This window comes from Mustelus asterias, chromosome 11 (assembly GCF_964213995.1).
Source record: "Mustelus asterias chromosome 11, sMusAst1.hap1.1, whole genome shotgun sequence".
Taxonomy (NCBI): domain Eukaryota; kingdom Metazoa; phylum Chordata; class Chondrichthyes; order Carcharhiniformes; family Triakidae; genus Mustelus; species Mustelus asterias.
The window spans coordinates 32,795,387-32,817,519 of record NC_135811.1 but is presented as its reverse complement, the minus strand read 5'-3'; the positions used below and the strand labels follow the sequence as shown (position 1 = coordinate 32,817,519).

The 22,133-nt window shown below is 43.6% G+C and overlaps 1 protein-coding gene across 1 annotated transcript in view; it reads right to left on the bottom strand.

Annotated features, from left to right (window-relative positions):
- The window catches only part of lhpp (phospholysine phosphohistidine inorganic pyrophosphate phosphatase), a 150,324-nt gene that overhangs the window by 95,757 nt on the left and 32,434 nt on the right, over positions 1 to 22,133 (bottom strand). The window contains exons 2-4 of the mRNA XM_078223404.1: positions 20,113 to 20,300; positions 16,970 to 17,123; positions 3,057 to 3,120 (exon numbers count right to left, since the gene is read on the bottom strand). Coding sequence (XP_078079530.1) covers positions 3,057 to 3,120; positions 16,970 to 17,123; positions 20,113 to 20,300 — 406 coding nt within the window. The remainder of the gene's footprint in view (positions 1 to 3,056; positions 3,121 to 16,969; positions 17,124 to 20,112; positions 20,301 to 22,133) is intronic.

Genomic DNA, 22,133 nt, shown 5'->3' with positions numbered 1-22,133 from the left:
GGTAATTTCCTCTGAGCTATCCTGGTGAGTGCAAGGCAAGAAGCTTGCACAGTTTGTCACTTTTTTCAGCAATAGTCAAGTTCTGTACTACTAAATGACGAAAGTCAATGATGTTCCAATGAAGACTCTCCTTTTGGGACTTTATCTCGAGGTAGCTGAGATGCACAGACAGGGAAAGTTCAGGATTCCATTCTCAGTTTCTGTGGAAGGAGCTGATCTCTGATGATAACAGTAGTGTTAGTGTGCTCCTATTTCAGACTGTTATGCACATTGAGCTAAATTATGATGCATCTCTGCAAGTAAGTATCTTGGCAATCCAAAGATGCGTCGGTTAGGTTGATTAGCCATGCTAAATTGCCTTTTAGTGTCAGGGTAAATACTTGGGGTTACGGGAATAGAGTCTGGATGGGATTGTTGTCGGTGCAGGCTTGATGGGCTGAATGGCCTCCTTCTGCACTGTGGGGATTCTATGATTCTATTCCTCACAAATGAACCAAATCACTTGGCAGAGGCACTGATGGGAATATTTGAAACCAAACCTCAAATGATTCAATGGACAGGAGAGGGGGAAGAGACAATTTGGAGGAAGCAGAACAAGGAGAAAATGTGCATTTCACAAAGTATATCAACAAATTAAACACATAATTAATATGTGCATTAGGAACAGTTTCACTTAAACCTTCCTGGTAATTCACATTCTTCATACTTTCATCCAGATTTTGAATCCTGGGTCAGCCATTGAAAATAGATGCCTAGATATCTGACTTTTGGGGGCTGGGTGAGCTCGATCAGAGGTCGGAGTGGGAGACCCTCGGAAGAACTAAGGAGGCTGGGGGGTGCAGAGACGGGATGGGTGTAAGGCCTGCCTTGGGGATCAGCACTGTATCTAAAGTTTAAAAATCAGGTATAAAGGTTGAAACATCCCTCCAGCCCTCACACTCCCCTCACATTCCCCAAATCCCATTTATTCCAACTGATGCAACCTCATATCCCCGACCCACACTATGGCCCCTCAACGACTCTGTGCTGTCGTGTCAACAGCGCAGAGTCGCTGAGCAGAAACTGATAGCCAAGTTCCACACACATGAGGACGGCCTAAACCGGGATGTTGGCTTTATGTCACACTATCAGTAACCCCCACAGCTTGCCTCCTGGACTTGCTGGCTGTCCTGTCTGGAGACAATACACATCTCTTTAACCTGTGCTTAATGCTCCCTCCACTCACATTGTCTGTATCTTTAAGAACTGGTTGGCTGTAGAGATCTGCATTCTAATCAGTATTCTGTAACTTGATTTTGTGTCTCTGTGCCCTGTTTGAGAACAGATTTCCACTCCATCTGACGAAGGAGCAGCGCTCCGAAAGCAAATGGTATTTGCTACCAAATAAACCTGTTGGACTTTAACCTGGTGTTGTTAAAACTGTTACTGTGTTTACCCCAGTCCAATGCCGGCATCTCCACATCATGACCTCCACCCATCCCCATGGCCCTTTATAGCCCTTATGTCAACTTAGTGCTAACTCTTGCTAAACCATGTCCCCACATCCACCACCCTTTACCCTTACACCCACCATGCCATCTTACATAGTATTCACCTTGGGCAGACTTCAGGACCCATATGGATGTGAGATTTTAAAAAAGGTTCTATAAAATAAAGGTCTATGTGTCGACTGTAGACTTCACTGTATTAAAAAAAACACTCACATCCATTAAAACTAATTTACTACATTTACATTCCTTTCTTCCACTAAATAAAGCTTTATAACAACAAATATTTCATTCAAGTGCACAATCCCTTAGAGCAACAGGTATTGGAACTCATAGTCCCACATCAAAATCTCTATATTCACTTGTAGCTGCCAATCAAAGTGTGGAATGGCAACCACCCTACTGTGATAATGGATGGTTGTGAGATCAGTCATGCAGCACCAAACCAGTAATAGAATTCATCAGGCTTATGTCAACAGGCGGAGTGAAATAGCAAGCATTTTCTTTTAAACTGCAGACATTCTTTTTCAAACATTTAAAGGGCAGGACTTCTGACAAGCTAAATTGCCCCTTAGTATCAGGGTAAATATTTGGGATTATGGGAATAGAGTCTGGATGGGATTGTTACCGGTGCAGGGTTGATGGGCTGAATGGCCTGTAGGGATTCTATGATTCTATTTCTCACGAATGAACCAAATCACTTGGCAGATGCACTGACGGGAATATTTGAAACCAAACCTCAAATGATTCAACAGACAGGAGAGGGGGAAGAGACAATTTGGAGGAAGCAGAACAAGGAGAAAATGTGCATTTCACAAAGTATATCAACAAATTAAACACATAGGAATAGTTTCACTTAAACTTTCCCGGTAATTTACATTCTTCATACTTTCACCCAGATTTTAAATTCTGGGTCGGCCATTGAAAATGGATGCCTAGATGTCCGAATTTCAGGGGGTGGGGAGCTCGATCAGAGGTCTGTTGACAGTTCCAATGAGCTTGACAACAATGTACTTAAGCAGTTTTATGTACCGGTAACAATGCTGAAATACACCTGGCCTACTCCAAAGGGCATCTAAGCCCCCCACAAAGGTGTCCTGAGACAAGATCCAAAGACCCTGACTGTCCAAGCAAATCCACAAATTTGCTCTTACCAAGTCTAATCTGTGCACTTTGGGTTTCACACTCGGGGGCTACCAAAATTTCACTTGAGTGCAGGCAGCTAGCTGCACACACAAAACCCATTCCCATTCCCATTCCCACAAAAATGTGAAGTGCTGTGTTCGGGAGCAGGACTTCGGGTTTTTAGCCACTTGGGCCATTTTCACCGCAACAGAGAGGCTCTCAGTCATGGGGAAGATCTCTGTATGTATATATTCCAATTTTGGAGCTATAGATTTTTTTTTGGTGTTTTGTATGTCTGCTTCCAAATGGTGACCTGGTTACATTTTAATTCAAAAACACCAGATCATTAAGCAAAAATGAAATGTTTTTGAGGTCTAATATATTAGTCAATGCCATAATATTCCCAGAATCGAAAAGGAAGATTGAGCATAAACATTCTAATACCTCTAATGCCTTCATGTAAACTCCAACATCAAGTTTCAGCCCATCCGTTTCCTTATAATATCGCCTAGAGTATGGAAACATGAAGAAATGAAGAGATAAGTATCATCAGTGATATATAGAAGGCCATTTTGCATTTTGGATGCATACAGAGAGCTTGGCTACAGCCTATGGCATGTTAGAAAGGACATCTTGTGTGGTTTCTCCATTACTGATAGGTTACAATTATGATGGATATAATTACATGGTGAGGGACTAACATGCAAATCTAATCAAAGAAGAGATTTCTGATAGCGGAAAATAATGAAGTGAAAGATTTTGGTAGGAAGGAGGAGGGGAGGCAATATAAAATAAACAGTACAAGTCCAGAGGGTGTCCAGGAAGAGAGAAACCTGCGGGTACATGAGCACAAATGGTTGAAGGTGGCAAGACAGATTGAGAAAGTGTTAAAAAGGCATGTGGAGCTTGGGCTTTATAAACGGAAGCACCAGAGTTCAAAGGCAAGCAAGTTATGTTAAAGATTTATTAAACACTTAAGTGGAATACTGTGTCCAATTCTGGACATTACTCTTTAGGAAGGACTTGAAAGCAATCGAAAGGATGCAGAAAAGATTCACAAAAATGGTTCCAGGGAAGAGGGACTTCAGTTATGTGGATAGATTGGAGAAGCTGGGGTTATTCTCCTCAGCCAAAAGAATGTCAAGAGGAGATTGAATAGACATGTTCAACGTGAAGGATCTAGACTGATAGATAGAGAGAAAATGTTCCAACTAGCCAAAGAGTCACAAATCAAAGGCCACAAATTTAATGTGAATGACAAAACCATCGATGACCATGAGGGAAAACATTTTTCCAAATATAGTGGGTGGTTAGGTTTTGGAATGCACTACCTTAGAGTGTAGTGGAGGCAGATTCAATCGTGGCTTTCAAAAGAGAATTAGATAAGCACCTGAAGAGAAAATAAATTGCATGGCTAATGGGAAAAGGTGGGATTAACTGAGCTGCTTCTGCAGAAAGCCAGTATGGACAAAATGGGCTGAATGGCCTCTTTCTGTTCTGTAACCATTCTATGATTCTATTTTCGACTCCAACATGGTGCTAGCCCCAGCTGAGACATAATGGGCTAAATGGCCTCCCCCTATATGTTAGTACATGCACATTAAGTAAAACAAAGCAATCAAATATTTCATTGCCAATATGGAGAGCACGTTGCTTTGGGAAGCTTTTCAAAGTAACCCTGCAACAGAGACAAAAGCATGAGGAAAATCTGCAGGTTAATGGACAAGGGGATGAAATATTTAATGTCTTTCAATCTATTGCAAAGCTAAATAAACTTCTAAAAAATAATAATTCATATTGTTCTCTCACTTAAATGTAATTCACCTTCACTCAAGCAGATAATGTCAGCTGAGTGACAGAATTATTGAGCAAATCATTTTTTCAGAACTATTTCTGCTCTGTGCCAGATGGACTGCATTAAGATCTCCGACAGCAGATGAGAAATGCGCAACATGGTCGGACGTGGTTTTCTGGTTTATCTTTCTGCCATTTTCAATTATACATCAAAGCCTCTGTCTCAAATGACCACTTGACCTCTGCTTGAGCAACCATTAACCTTCCATAGGCTAGGGTAAGCAGCTTAATTTTTTGACACTGGCATGACTGGAGAAATTACACTGCCAATTCCATATCCCATCTGAAATAGATGCTGAATGTAAATCAATACATTTAGAGGAGACTCCTCCAGTCATTCTGTCATTGCTGGCATAACTTTTACCTTCTCATTTACTGACTAAAGGATAGATCTGCCTTTTCAATTTTGACTTCATTCTGGAGTCACATTATATATTTTTTTATCGATCTAGATATATACCGTATCCACGCGTGCACAAACATTACCTCTTCACTGACTGATTTCAAAGCGGGTGATAGTGCTTTTATGCCGATGGTAAAGGAAATTTGAATGATGGATTTTTAATAAAAACTTCCAACAATGGAATATCTTTGGAACAACTGCCCCATTTCTTCATATTCCTCTCCCTTTTTGCTCCTGGATAAACTTGGGGCTTGATAACTTGCAGCTGACTGGGTGGTTGTTGCACTTTCTTCCCCCTTCTATCGATCAGCCTCTCTTGACAGTGCCTTCCTGTTCTGAGGGGCAGCGCCTGAACAATAGTGGCCCGACCCCCTTGTCAAAACCAAGAGCCTTCTCCCAAATGTTACAATCTCGCTGAGTTTCTACACATTCATCCACTCCATTCATGATCTGAAATGTACCTCCACCAGCGGCAGAACATGTAAATATTTAATATACTCACAATCACCTTGTAACAAGCCACTTAGCATCACAAGTTGCACACCACACACTTCAGCCCATCCAAATGGTGGGAAATAATCCAGACTGGGATGAATGAATGGCTGGACTGATTTGCTTTTGTTTTTTGAAGCAGCGGTTATGATGATCAGTACACGGTCTATCCCGAGCCTGCAGAGTTTCATTTCACCCACTGTCGTGTGGGAGGAGGTGGCACAGAAAGGAAACTTGTAAAGTTTGTGCTTTCAAATCCCGATCCAGAACTTGAGCACAAAAATCAAGACTGACACTCCAGTGTAGTGCTGAGGGGGTGCTGCATTGTCAGAGGTGAGAGGTTAAGCAGTAGCCCGGTCTACCTTGTCCGCTGGATGTAGGACAAAGAACAGGTGCCGTATCACCATCAGTGTCCCCAGCTGCCAGAGCTCTGACAATGGCACATCCAAGAATGCTTAACATGAAAACCCTCCGATTCGCAACACACCAACCAGAACATCACAATATCTACCTGATGCCAGTTGTTAAATCGCCAAGGGTGGGATTTTCCGGTTGTGCCCGCCCCGAGATGGGAAATTCCTGCCCGAGGTCAATGGACCTTTCAGTGGTCTGTCAAATTGTTCATCCCGCCTGCAATGATTCCCACGCCAGGCTGGACTGGAACGTTTGCCCCATGTCTCTATATGGGAATATGTAATCCACAGCTATTTACATGGATTGTTCCTGCAATTACTGCAATTGGGGAGGCGATGGCCTAGTGGTATTATCGCTAGACTATAAATCCATGGCACTATTTCAAAGAAAAGGAGGGGTGTTGTCCCCAGTGTACTGGTCAATATTTATCCCTTAATCAACATCACAAAAAAACACGTAATCTAATCGCTATCACATTGTTCTCTGCGGGAGTTTGCTGTTCGCAAATAGATATTTGCTGCCACATTTCCTAAATTAGAACAGTGACTTCAAAAGTACTTTATTGGCTGTAAATGCTTTGAGATGCCCACTGCATTTATATATAAGGTGCTATATAAATACCAGTTTGTTTTTAACTGGAACACCAGAGGCTGAATCGAGTGCAGAAAATTGATTATTAATTTTACCTCAACAGTGGACAACAGAACTCCCCAACTGATTATCAAATCACTCGGGTGTGTTTACCCATGGACAGTTACTTTATAGTTTGGTTCTTCAGACCAATAATCTGGAACTGATGTGCAACAGCAACCAAAGATTTAGTATTTCAGAGACCTGAAGTGTTTTATTCATTCATGGGACATGGGCGTCGCTGGCTGGCCAGCATTTATTGCCCATCCCTAATTGCCCGAGGGCAGTTGAGAGTCAACCACATTGCTGTGGCTCCGGAGTAGGCCAGACCTGGTAAGGACGGCAGATTTCCCTCCCTAAAGGACATTAGTGAAGCAGCTGGGTTTTTCCAACAATCGACAATGGTTTCATGGTTATCAGTAGATTCTTAATTCCAGATTTTTTTAATGGAATTCAAATTCCACCATCTGCTGTGGCGGGATTCGAACCCGGGTCCCATAACATTAGCTGACTTTCTGGATTTATAGTCTAGCGATAATACCACTAGGCCATCGCCTCCCCAATTGCAGTAATTGCAGGAACAATCCATGTAAATAGCTGTGGATTTCATATTCCCATATAGAGACATGGGGCAAATTTTCCAGTCCAGCCTGGCATGGGAATCATTACAGACGGGATGGATAATTTGACAGACCATTGAAAGGTCCATTGACCTCGGGCAGGAATTTCCCATCTCGGGGCGGGCACAACCAGAAAATCCCACCCTTGGCGATTTAACAACTGGCATCAGGTAGATATTGTGATGTTCTGGTTGGTGTGTTGCGAATCGGAGGGTTTTCATGTTAAGTGTTCTTGGATGTACCATTGTCAGAGCTCTGGCAGCTGGGGGCACTGATGGTGATACAGCTCCTGTTCTTTGTCCTCTTCATGTCATTCTTCCCCCTTGTCTACTTCTTAGTGGCCATGAAGTGTTAAGGACTACGTCACAAGCATCACAAAGTAATGCAACACAACACCAACAAATACCAGGGTTTAAAGGGTTAAATTATGAAGACGGGTTGCGTAAATTTGGGTGGTATTCCCTCGCAATTAGAATCTTGAAAGGTGATCGAATCAAAGTTTTAAAAAGATTAAGGGATTCATTTAGGTGGATACAGAGAAACCATTTCCTCTCGGGGAATCCAGAACAAGGGGCCATAATCATAAAATGAGCGTTGTCATTTAGTAGGAACAGGAGTCGGCCATTCAGTCCATCCAGCCTGTTCTGCATTTCATTACAATCATGGCATTTCAATACAATTACTGCCTTTTATACCCACAATCCCCATAACCCTTTACATTATTGTTAATCAGAAACCTATCAGTCTCTGCTTTAAACATACACAATAGCTGAGCTTGCTCAGCCCTCTGGGGTAAGAATTCCAAAGATTCACAACCCTCAGTATAAAGAAATTCCTCCTCATCTATGTCCTAAGTGGCATCACCCTTATTTTGAAACTGTGCCCCTGGTTCTCGACTCCCCCAACCAAAGGAATCATCTTACCCTGTCTATTCCTTGAAGTATTTTTTAGATTCTAATTAGACCACTTTTCATTCTTCAAAACTTGAGACAATAATGTCCAGTTTCCCCAATCTTTCTTCATAAAACAGTCCTGCCATCCCCGGAACAAGTCTGGTGACCCTTTGTTGCACTCCCTCTGTGGCAATAATATCCTTTCTGAGGTAAGAGGACCAAAACTATACACAGTACTCCAAGTGCGGTCTAACTAAGATTCTATGAAGCAAGGTCTTACTACTCCTGTATTCAAATCTTCTTGCGATAAAGGTTAACATTCCATTAGCTTTCCTAATAGCTTGCTGCACCTGCATGTCAGCCTTCAGTGACTTATTGACAAGGACACCCAGGTCCCTTTGTACACCGACACTTTCTAATTTCTTACCATTTATGAAATGCTCTGCACATCTATTCGTTCCACCAAATTAGATTAACTCACATTTTTCCATGTTACATTCCATCTGTCATATTCTTGCCCACTCACTAAGTCTGTCCAAATCCTCCTGTAGCCACTTTACATCTTCCTCACAACACACATTCCCGCTAGCTTTGTATCATCCACAAACTTGGAAATATTACATTTGGACCCCACATTCAAATCATTGATATATATTGCGAACAGCTGGGGCCAAAGTACTGATCCTTGTGGTACCCCGCAAGCTACAGTCTGCCAACGTAAGAATTACCAGTTTATTTCTACTCTCGTTTTTCTGCCTGTTAGCCAATCCTCAATCCATGATAGTATGTTGCCTCCTATCCCACGTGCTTTTATTTTCTTAATTAACTTTATGATGATACTGTGCTATTAATATATTTTATGTTTAACTGTTTTAACGTTCAGTTCTTTTCTACAGACAGTCAGTATGTCTGGTAGGAAGAGACAGCTCAGCTGCTGGGGGAGCAGGATCATTACTAATTTTAGCCGTATAGTGTTTACTTAGGAGACAGCTAATGGATTCTTACAAAAGAAAATGATCCCTGGATTTTTTTTTAAATTAAAGGAATGGAAGGTGGGTTAGATAGGTATACAGGGTCATGTGATAATATGGTTAATGGGAGGAGCTAGGTTTGTAGCAAGGATTTGATGCTGGTTCCGTTTCAGTTTAGAGTTCAGTTTCTGGCTTAAAGGCAGAAGTCTGCAAGCTGCTCTGAAAATCAAAATCTCTCTGAAAGCTTCAAAGGAATTAACCCAATTTATAGCAAGTATGCTATAAAAGTTTCTTTCTTTAAATACATTAAAAACAAACGGGAGGCAAAAGTAGACATTGGGCCGCTCCAAAATGACGCTGGTAATCTAGTGATGGGAGACAAGGAAATAGCTGAGGAACTTAATAAGTACTTTGCGTCAGTCTTCACAGTAGAAGACATGAGTAATATCCCAACAATTCAGGAAAGTCAGGGGGCAGAGTTGAATATGGTTGCCATCACAAAGGAGAAAGTGCTAGAGAAACTAAAAGGTCTGAAAATTGATAAATCTCTGGGCCCAGATGGGCTACATCCTAGAGTTCTAAAGGAGATAGCTGAAGAAATAGTGGAGGCGTTAGTTATGATCTTTCAAAAGTCACTGGAGTCAGGGAAAGTCCCAGAGGATTGGAAAATCGCTGTTGTAACCCCACTGTTCAAGAAGGGAACAAGAAAAAAGATGGAAAATTATAGGCCAATTAGCCTAACCTCAGTTGTTGGCAAAATTCTAGAATCCATCGTTAAGGATGAGATTTCTAAATTCTTGGAAGTGCAGGGTCGGATTAAGACAAGTCAGCATGGATTTAGTAAGGGGAGGTCGTGCCTGACAAACCTGTTAGAGTTCTTTGAAGAGATAACAAATAGGTTAGACCAAGGAGAGCCAATGGATGTTATCTATCTTGACTTCCAAAAGGCCTTTGACAAGGTGCCTCACGGGAGACTGCTGAGTAAAATAAGGGCCCATGGTATTCGAGGCAAGGTACTAACATGGATTGACGATTGGCTGTCAGACAGAAGGCAGAGAGTTGGGATAAAAGGTTCTTTCTCAGAATGGCAACCGGTGACAAGTGGTGTCCCGCAGGGTTCAGTGTTGGGGCCACAGCTGTTCTCTTTATATATTAACGATCTAGATGACGGGACTGGGAGCATTCTGGCCAAGTTTGCCGATGATACAAAGATAGGTGGAGGGGCAGGTAGTATTGAGGAGGTGGGGAGGCTGCAGAAAGATTTAGACAGTTTAGGAGAGTGGTCCAAGAAGTGGCTGATGAAATTCAACGTGGGCAAGTGCGAGGTCGTACACTTTGGAAAAAAGAATAGAGGCATGGACTATTTTCTAAACGGTGACAAAATTCATAATGCTAAAGTGCAAAGGGACTTGGGAGTCCTAGTCCAGGATTCTCTAAAGGTAAACTTGCAGGTTGAGTCCGTAATTAAGAAAGCAAATGTAATGTTGTCATTTATCTCAAGAGGCTTGGAATACAAAAGCAGGGATGTACTTCTGAGGCTTTATAAAGCACTGGTTAGGCCCCATTTGGAGTACTGTGAGCAATTTTGGGCCCCACACCTCAGGAAGGACATACTGGCACTGGAGCGGGTCCAGCGGAGATTCACACGGATGATCCCAGGAATGGGAGGCCTGACATACGATGAACGTCTGAGGATCATGGGATTATATTCATTGGAGTTTAGGAGGTTGAGGGGAGATCTGATAGAAACTTACAAGATAATGAACGGCTTAGATAGGATGGATGTAGGGAAGTTGTTTCCATTAACAGGGGAGACTAGGACGCGGGGGCACAGCCTTAGAATAAAAGGGAGTCACTTTAGAACAGAGATGAGGAGAAATTTCTTCAGCCAGAGAGTGGTGGGTCTGTGGAATTCATTGCCACAGAGGGCTGTGGAGGCCGAGACGTTGAGCGTCTTCAAGACAGAAATTGATAAATTCTTGATTTCTCGAGGAATTAAGGGCTATGGGGAGAGAGCGGGTAAATGGAGTTGAAATCAACCATGATTGAATGGTGGAGTGGACTCGATGGGCCGAATGGCCTTACTTCCGCTCCTATGTCTTATGGTCTTATGGTTTGCTTACTGCATTCAAAGTGGCATCTGAGTCGAAGAAGACTGTTGCTTATTTGGAACTGAAATAGTGAGAAGTCAGAAATTAGAATTGTTTCCTTTCATTTTTTCAAACTATTGTTCAGGGTTTGGGTCCAGGACCCTAACAATCTCCTGTGGGGGATTTTATCAAAAGCCTTCTGAAAGTCCAAATATAATAGAGCATTCAACTCCCCTTTATCAATTTAGTTCATAACATCTTCAAAATAATACCAACAAGTTCATCAAACATGATTTCCCATTCTTAAATCCATGCTGACTATGCCCAAGCAGATCATGATTGTCCAAGTGTCAATTTATCACATCCTTTACAATACATTCCAGCATTTTCCCTACCACTGACGCAAGGCCAACAGGTCTGTAGTTTCCTGTTTTCTCTTTCCCTCCCTTCTTTGATAGTGAAATCAGGAAACATTTTTCACCTGAAGGATGGTGGAAATCTGGAAATTGGATACTGGGTCTTTTGAAATTTTTTCAATATATATTTGTTAGGGAAGAGAATGGAGGGAATTAAACAGAGGTGAGTAAATTCCTGTTCCTCTGTTTCTAAATCTGGAAATATAGTCAAGGTAACAGTAAAGAAATGCCCAAACAACGATATTATTGCATGAACCTATTGACTGTCTGCTCAACTATACTCCTGGCAGCATCACAGCTCCTCTGCAGACTGCCTCTGTGGCTCAGCACCAGTTCCTGAGAGAAGATGGTTGGAGGCACTGGATCCTGCAAAGGCAATGGGCCCTGATAACATTCCAGCAACTCTACTGAAGACTTGTGCTCCAGAACTTGCCGCTCCCCTAGCCAAGCTCTTCCAATACAGTTAGAACATTGGCATCTACCCAACAATGTGGAAAATTGTCTCGATATGTCCTGTACACAAAAAGCAGGACCATTCCAACCCTGCCAATTACCGCCCAATCAGCCTACTCTCAATCATCGGTAAAGTAATGGCAGGGGTCGACGACAGTTCTATCAAGCAGCACCTGCTCAGCAATAACCTGCTCAGTGAGCAAACTCAATAACCTGGGTTTCGCCAGGGTCACTCAGCTCCTGACCTCATTACAGCCTTGGTCCAAACATGGACAAAAGAGCGGAACTCCAGAGGCAAGGTGAGAGTGACAGCCCTTGACATCAAGGCTGCGTTTGACCGAGTGTGGCATCAAGGAGCCCTAGTGAAACTGGAATCAATGGGTATCAGGGGACAAACTCTCTGCTGGTTGGAGTCATACCTGGTACATAGGAAGATGGTTGTGGAGGATCAGTCATCTTAGCTCCCGGACATCTCTGCAGGAGTCCCTGAGGGTAGTGTCCTAGGCCCAACAATCTTCAGCTGCTTCATCAATGACCTTCCCTCTGTCATAAGGTCAGAAGTGGGGATGTTCGTTGATGATTGCACAATGCTCAGCACCATTCTCAAATTCTCAGAGACTGAAGCAGTCCATGTTCAAATGCAACGAGATTTGGATGATATCCAGGTTCGGGTTGACAAGTGGCAAGTAACATTCGCGCCACACAAATGCCAGGCAATGACCATCACCAACAAGAGACACTCTAACCACCGCCTCTTGACATTCAATGGTGTTACCCTCACTGAATCCCTACTGTCAACATCCTTGGGGGTACCATTGACCTGAAACTCAACTGGACTCACCACGTAAACACAATGGCTACAAGAGCAGCTCAGAGGTTAGGAATACCGCAGCGAGTAACTCACCTCCTGATTCCCCAAAGCCTAACAACCATCGACAAGGCACAAGTCAGGAGTGTGATGGAATACTCCCCACTTGCCAGGATGGGTGCAGCTCCAACAACACTCAAGAAGCTTGACACCATCCTGGACAAAGCAGCCAGCTTGATTGGCACCACAACTACAAACATCAACTCCCTCCACCACCAATGCTCAGTAGCAGCAGTGTGTACTAGCTACAAGATGCACTGCAGCAATTCACCAAAGACTCTTAGACAGCACCTTCCAAACCCACGACCACTTCCAAGGACAAGGACGTGGGAACACCACCCTCTGTAAGTTCCCCTCCAAGCCAACAAAGTCATGAGCCACGTCTGAAAGGAATATCTTGTTCTTGCACATAAGGCAGCTTTTGACTTGACCTCCTAGTTAAAGAGAAGGTGGCAGAAAGCCCTGGTACAGAATGAATGAGTCATGACTGCTGCCAGGAAACTGGGCACAAGCCAATGATGCGTGTGGTCCCAAACAAACTGGGCCATTGATTCAATGTGAAAGATGGCTGAATAGTAGTGGTGAGCCTGTAAGGCATTGGAGGTTCAATCTTTGGCCTTTGGTGCCCAGGGAGCATCTGCAATGAGAGAGAGCCAGAATGCTCTTAACTTGCTTGGCTCAGTCCATTGGGAGTGTGATGCAGCCTTTCCTGTTGGCACAATCGGCCTTGATGATATAGCCAGTGATAAATCGCATTCCCAAAAAGACAAGGACCTCCACAGCCACAGGCAGTGCTGTCCACGCAGTTGTTAAGGCTCCAGTTGCGGCTGCAGCTGGTAACTTCGCTCAGTAACAGCTCCTTTTTTCCTTTAATTCATTTATAGGATGTGGGCCAGCATCCCTAATTGCCCTTGAGGAGCCAGTTAAGAATCATTGCTGTGGGTCTGGATTCGCATGTAGGCCAGACCAGTTCAGGACAGCAGATTTCCTTCTCTGAAGGACATTAGTGAACCAAATGGATTTTAACGACAATGGTTTCATGGTCACCATTAGACTTTTAATTCCAGATTATTATTGAATTCAAATTTCATCATCTGAAGTGGTGGGTTTCAAAACTGGGTCCCCAAAGCGTTACCCTGGGTCTCTGGGTTACTAGTCCAATGACAATCCAACGCCATCACCTCCACTTCTTTAGTGAAGTAGCTCGATACATTGCGGCTTGGTGAAAGTCAGTTAGGAAAGTGATTCTTGAAGATTTGCTGAGGGTGTAGCCATGGGAGAGGAGAACTGAACTCAGCACGGGGCCAGGAAAATTAGCAGCACCCTCACTGTAGACTGGCTGTCTCTGCATACACGGCATCTCCACATCATGTCTCTGCATACACATGAAATAGACAGCACAGACAAAAGGTGGACGTTTTACTATATCTATTAACAGGACACAGCTGAATGTCCTTACTGACAGCACCAAAACTATGATTAAGACATGGTTAAGTGACTTGTCTGAATGGATATTCCATCTGTCCACTGAAGATTATGATATTCCCGATGGGACACGATTAAACAGCTAAAGGATTCATCACTCGCGAACACTGTGCCCGAATATCTTTTTAGCACCAACATGGCCTTCTCCATAGGAGTGGGGAATGGAATTGTTACAGCAAACAGACTAGGAAGGAATACAACTAGAGAGTTGGTGCATTTATAACAGGAAAAAGGACAGAGAATAAAAAAAGAAATATCCAAGAAGAGATGTCACTGGTGGACCACGGGGAAGGGAGAAGCTCAAGTGTTGAAAGCACAATTCCATATTTAATAAATTTCATCCCACATCCAGTTTTCTTTAGCTGTAATGAAGGGTCATCCTGACTCAAAACGTTGGCTCTGTTCTCTCTCCACAGATGCCGCCAGACCTGCTGAGATTTTCCAGCATTTTTCTGTTTTTGTTCCATATTGTAATACCTGGTTTGAGCCTTCTGGCAGTTCCATGTTCTGGCCACTAGGTGACTCTGCACTAGCTTGGGTTCTATAATGCTTCTGTCAGACACGAGGATGGTGGACTTTTGATCTTCTTCAAATGTTAACTTTTTGCTAACACCTTGCGATAGTTAGTCTTGTTAAATTTCTGTCTAACAGACAAAGTACAATCTCCTCAGGCAGTGAGGATCATAGTCTGTCTGCCATGCTGAGCTGGCTGGTGCCTCTCCCTTCCCCCATTCCAACAGCCCCATAGGTCGCCCAAGGCAAAACCTGTTGAGTCAGCTCTCCAGCTGGGCCATGCTCATGGGTGTATTCATTCACTGCAAGCCATAACTTAGGGCATTGTTAATACAACCAGAAGGGACCGCAGTAAGGGATCCCACCACCTCCTGGTAAATCTTACCAAAGTCACTTTATTAGTTCAAAACCTGAATTGATGATTTGATTTCATCCCAAGCACGTAGACCTCAAACACTAATGCCCACCTGAAAACCTACGATTCTCTCCATTCAATTCTTTTATCAACTCCCTGCCTCCCTCCCCCCACACTCAGTTCTGCTGTGTTCTTCACAGGGGTAGTTTTCTGGCCTCAGGGGGTTATTCCATCCTCCCACACAACCGACTCAAGAACAGCTTCTTCCCTGCTCTCATCAGACTTTTGAATGGACCGATCACATATTAAGCTGATCTTTCTCTTCCCCCACCTGTAGCTGCAACACTACATTCTGCACCCTTTCCTTTTCCCCTATGTACTTCGTGAGTGGTATGTTTCATCTACGGTGCGCAAAAAAACAATACTCTTCACTGTATCCCAGTACATGTGACAACAAATCAAATCAATCCATCAGGGGTATCCACCTCCCCTTCCCAGTCATTTTCCTCCACGTGCTCCGGTTTCTTCCCACAGTCCAAAGATGTGCGGGTTAGGTGCATTGGCCATGCTAAATTTCCCCTTAGTGGCCCGGGATGCGTAGGTTAGAGGGATTACATAGAACATAGAACAGTACAGCACAGAACAGGCCCTTCGGCCCACGATGTTGTGCCGAGCTTTATCTGAAACCAAGATCAAGCTATTCCACTCCCTATCATCCTGGTGTGCTCCATGTGCCTATCCAATAACCGCTTAAATGTTTCTGACTCCACTATCACTGTGATTAGCGGGTAAATATGTGGTATTACGAGGATAGGGCCTGGGTGGGATTGTAATCGGTGCAGTCTCGATGGGCTGAATGGCCTCCTTCTCTACTGTAGGAATTCTATATCTATTTTCACCCTTAGCACCATTATATCATCCCCCCCCCCCCCCCCCACCAGCTAACTCAAATGTTCTACTTGACATGAAAATAACTCTAAGTCTTGTCTCCTGATATGAGCATCATGTGAGCTTGATTAGAGAGCTATTGCAATATCTCCCATTTCAAAACCAGTGGTGTTCACGTTTCTGGAGCGTTGATTACATTGAAAGCTCAAGAAGCAAAATCTTAGCTCACAGTAAGTTTGTTCCAAACTAACAGAATAATTAAATTAAAATGCCAGGCTAAATTATTATTGAGATGTGACAACTTTACATTCCTATTCCTTACCCAATGACATAGATGCACCGTAGAAAACATTCTTTCTGGTTGTATCACAGCTTGGTATAGCCCCTGCTCTGTCCAAGACTGCAAAAAAACTACAAAGGGTCGTGAACGAAGCCCAGTCCATCATGCAAACCAGCCTCCCATCCAATGACTCTGTCTACACTTCTCGCTGCCTCGGAAAAGCAGTCAACATAATCATAACCCCTCGTACTCCAGACATTCTCTCTTCCACTTTCTTCCATTGGGAAAAAGATACAGAAGTCTGAGGTCATGTGCCAATCGACTCAAAAAAAAAAGAACAGCTTCTCCCCTGCTGCCATCAGACTTTTGAATAGATCTACCTCGTATTAAGTTGATCTTTCTCTACACCCTAGCTATGACTAACATTACATTCTGCACTCTCACCTTTCCTTCTTTATGAATGGTATGCTGTGTCTGTATAGCGCGCAAGAAACAATACTTTTCATTGTATACTCATACATGTGAAAATGATACATCAAATCAAAAAGCCACAATCAGACTAAAGAGCTTTGTCGGAATGACCTTTGATAATTCATTTCTCAGCATAGATCTTATGAGGCGAGACCCATGGATTTTTCTCCATTTACACAATTTAATACTGAATTATCCACATGGCAGAAAGGTTTTTGTAAATTTTAAGGCATTTGTATCCAACAGTAAGAAGCCTCTTACCCGCTGCCAAGAGAAAGCAGGACAGGTTTTTCCAGGCCTATCAGAAGTTGAAAAGCCTTATTCAGGTTCTTGTAAGAAAAATTGTCTGCAGCATCTCCAATCACGACACAGTTGGGATTTGATTGGTCAATCTCATTAAACTCTGGCAGAAGACCTAGAATTGATTTAAAGAGAGAAGCACATTTAGAAGCTGTCCTTCACAGCTTTACCATTTGATGATCACAATGTGAATTCAACTGCAGAAAATTTAGTAACACCTTGTGTTGACTGTATTCTACTGCTTTAAGCTCCTTACAAATACCTCTTTAGTCATATACCAGGAAAAGAGAGATATCTTGTACACCAACACATTCAGGCGCACGCACACACATTTATATACACGCGCACACACACACATATATTCAGACACATATATTCACACACACACTTATCTTCCACACAGACACCTTCAAAGAAAATATTCAGGCCACAAAATCTCATGATGCAGTTGCTGAATGTATTTTTCAATACAGAGCATTATATGTTAGCCTACAATGAGATTTGCACAAGGTGTAGGCTTTGGTTGAACCAGGTGAGGCACTGATCATCGATAACTAAAAATCCATCCTTTGACAATCAAAAGCACCACAACTCAGTTCCTGACCAACAATATCTTAGGGGTTGTTATTGACCAGACTGGAACAACCATATCAGTAATCTGGCTACGAGTATAGAAATGTGACAAGTAACTCAATTTCCTGATCTTTCAAAGCTTTCTAGATACAAATCAGGAGTATGGTGGAATGGTCACCATTCACGCAAGGGTGCAGCTGCAGCTTTCAAGGAGTCTGACACCGTCCCAGACAGTTGTTATGCTATCCCTGCCACTATATTCAACATGACTGTTTGCTCATGTGGGGATTTCCCTATTGATTTGTCATCTCAGACACAGAGAGGCTTAGCCTTTGCACATTTCGAACATCCCTCAAGTGAAGGGTGTTATTGATTGCACCCATATTGCCATAGAAGGCCCCAAATCAATATGCGGACCGAAGTCAACCCGAAGTCCTTCCAATCAATTAATGTACAAGTGGTTTGCGACCTTCCTCCCTTAGTGAGTGTGCGTGGCTGCCCGGCTGCTGCCACAACTCCTTCCAGTTCCCAACTCCCTCAGCCATTTCAGCCACCAACACAGCTCCTTGGTTTGCTCCTAGGGGACAAGGGCTATCCCTTAACAATTCCCTTGAGGGAGCATAACTGCAGTAGCAGCCATGCCATCTCCAAGAGTATCATAGAGCAGGTCATTTTAAAGATGTACTTCAGGTGCATGTTCGCTCAGATGAAGCTCTACAATATGCCCCTGCAAGGAAGTTAAGAATAGTAGTGATGTGCTGCACGTTGCAAAATATTACGCAGCAGAGAGGCATAAAAATCAATGCCTATGGTGTCATGGCCAGAGCTCCAACCTCTGAGAAGATGGAACATGAGGAGGATGGGGGGGCTCTCTAGTATAGAAACGCACACTGAGTCATGTTGAAGTGCAAGTAAATACATTCCAGTTCTCAAATGTGCCAAATACAATGTGAAAAGTGTCACTACAGAGAACCCATTAGTGCTCTAGGCAAGATGGCATTCTTCATTCTCACACACCCCAGTGAAGTGCCTCCTGTGTTGCCCCAGAGGAGGTGAGGCAAGCTGTTCACTTCTCTCTCTCAGCGGCAGCTCTGCATTCAGAGCTCCTGGTCATTAACAATTGGAGTGTGTGAACAAATATGCTTTTTTGTAATTCTGTAGTAGACTGTGGTAAATTGTCCGGTCTTGCCCGCTGCGGAAATCATCACGGACAATTTGATGGGTCATTTACAAGGTCCAGGAAGAGATGGATGGGGTAAAAGAGACAAACGGAAATTCTGTAGGAGAGAAGAGCAGTACTTCTTCAGGGAAGTTCCTGGAAGAGACTCCTGACTTGAAAGGCGGGATTTTCACTCCAAAACCAGAAATTCCCAGCCAATGTCAACGGACCTTTGCATGGTCTGCCCCCCACCCACCCCCCCATCCCGCCCGCTACGATTCCCGTGGCAGGTGGGACGGGAAAACTCCCCCTGAAATGTTGGTTCTATTCTCTCTCCACAGATGCTGTCAGACCTACAGAGATTTTCTGGCATTTTCTGATTTTGTTTCATTTAAAAGGTCCATTGAGCTTGGACGGGAATTTCAGGGCGGGTGTGACCTGAAAGTCTCACCCAGTATCTTTAGATACAGCGTTTGATAATGATCTAACTTTCACAATGTTGAATATTTTCATCCATTAACCATTCCAAACATAATATTCCTCATTTACCAAATCCCATTATCTTCTTCATATCGTTAACAATTCGGCCCAAGAGCAAAATGTTTAGGATGACCATTCTGAAAGGAGAACCATTAAAATGTTGCACCATATGATTTTTTCCTTTCAATTAGAAAAAGACTCACTAAAAACACTAATCTGTCATTTCAGATGTCCCAGAACTATCAAGTAGGCTCACTTTGGAACGCAGGATCTAGAGCACAGAGACAGGACATTCAGCCCAACCAGTCTCTGCCGATGTTTATGCTCCTCACTCAACCTCCTCTCACCTTCTCTCATCTGAATCTACCGTTGTAACCTTCTGTTCCCTTCTCCCTCATATGCTTAGCTCGTTTTGCCTTTAATACGTCAATATTCACTTCAACTGCTCGCTGTGGTAGCAAGCACCACATTCTCGCCAACCTGCGGGTGAAAGATATTTCTCTGGAATTACTCATTGAACTTCCTGGAGACTACCCCATATTCATGGTTTGTAGCGCTCTTCCCCACCTGAGGAAACATTCCCACTATATTCACTCCAGCAAAAGCAGTGATCATTTTAAAGGCCTCTATTCATCCACCCACCTCCCTCAATCCAGCCTGTCAATCCTTTCCTGATATCTGGACCCATTCAACAGGACTGGGTCAAACCTGCTGAGTTTATTCAATTGAATCCCGACTGATCTCGCCACAGAACAAACTTAATCATTAAAAATTAGCAACACAAAAGAAGCATCAAATAATTTCAAGCAATGTTATTTGTTATTCAGGAAGACCCATGCTGAGAACCAATAAATCCAGCGGTTAAAACTAAGCAAAACCTTTCAGCACTAACCATCGTGTACAAGGAGATGTGGCCTGAGTCCACGTTCCTTCAGAATTTGATGAGCGGCAGGGGCAGGAGCAAAGACTTCACTGAGAGCAATATCGAAGCCCAGGCTCCGCAACTTCTCCACAAACGTCTCCCGGGTGGCCTGAGTTTCGTTGGTACAAAAACGCACCTTTAAATTGGCCTCTTTGATTCTGTACCAGAAAGAGTGAAGCATTTACATTAAATACTGCTTTAAATTGATGCTGCCGTTTACCAGAGTTAAACTAAAAGGAACTAGTACTATAAATAACCCGCTTTGGGGTATTTTGCAAGGTACCTTATGTCATCATCAGCACTCTTAACAATGCAGGATAGAGATGGGAACATTTCTTATTGAGTTTCTAAACTCATTTTCAACACTGAATAAAAATATGTAAATAGAAATGATGCTAGTGAAATTTACACAACACATTCCAAAAGTAGGTTCAATTACCATTCAACAGCACCATTTTCCAATCATACAATCCCTACAGTGCAGAAGGAGCCATTCAGTCCATCGAGTCTGCACTGACACCACATCATAACAATCCCACCCAGGCCATATCCCCATAACCCCATGCATTTACCCTAGCTAGTCCCCCTGACACTAAGGGGCAATTTAGCACAGCCAATCAACCTAACCTGCACATCTTTGAACTGTGGGAGGAAACCGGAGCACCCGGACGAAACTCACGCAGACATGGGGAGAACATGCAAACTTCATACAGTCACCCAAGGCTGGAATTGAACTTGGGTCCAAAAGGGAAAATGCTGGAAAATCTCAGCAGGTTTAGCAGCATCTGTAAGGAGAGAAAAGAGCTGACGTTTCGAGTCCAGACGACCCTTTGTCAAAGCTGACGTTTTGTGTCTCGAAACATCAGCTCTTTCCTCTCCTGACAGATGCTGCCAGACCTGCTGAGATTTTCCAGCATTTTCTCTTTTGGTTTCAGATTCCAGCATCTGCAGTAATTTGCTTTTAATTGAACTTGGGTTGCTGGCGCTGTGAGGCAGCAGTGCTAACCATCGTGCCACCTGCTGTCAGGGTTCGACCTGAGTGAATGGAGTGCAGTAAGTTTGGAGGGAGACAGGTGAGAGTGAGGGGAGTAGAGAAACTGCGAACGTGTATGTCAGGCCTGCGGTCCTCAATTAAAAGATCCAAAGAGGGTAAGAGATCAATGGGAGGGGTTAGAGTGAAAGGAGAACACAGAAGATGGGTGAAAGGATCCGCTGATTGGGGTTGGACTCCTGACCAAAGAAATGGGCACAGAGGTGAAGGCGATGGAAGAAGAGCAATGTCATGCTGCGCTTGAAATTCATTCAGGTGGGGGGGGGGGGCGTCATGAGGGGATAAAGCCGAGTCCTTGACTAAAGACAGATTGTTCAGCAGAGGGAGGAAGGTCAGAGGTTATGAGTATTAAGAGGTGAGGTTAGAAGATGACTAGGGGAAGTTTTCAATAGCTATAGGCAGAATGTCCTGGTGTTACACAAAGTGGCGTTTGCTACCAAATAAACCTGTTGGACTTTAACCTGGTGTTGTTAGACTCCTTACTGTGTTTACCCCAGTCCAACGCCGGCATCTCCACATCATGACTGGTGTTATACACACAGAGATATGAAGGGATCATTATTTGCAGTGAAATAATTGCAAGTAGAACCAAACCCACTGGGCTGGAATTTCCCTCCGGAGGCAGTGAACAGAGATCGGGACTGTTTCTGGATCCGGTACCTGGCCCCGGTGAGGTAACAGTCAGTCCTTGGGACTTTGTGCCCCCTTAAGTGGCACACAGACTGGCTCCCTGTCCAATTAAGGGAGATGGGCGGGTTCAAGAATCTGGAGGACCAATAATAGACCTTCCAGCTTGAGAGAGACAGCAGGCTACGATCGAGAGTAAATAACAGAAAGGGTGCTTCAACACGGAGGCACCATCTCAATAACATTTAATAAAAAATGGTCTTTGCAGCCAGGTCACCACTCCCAGGCAGGGAGACTCTCTACAGAACGGCCT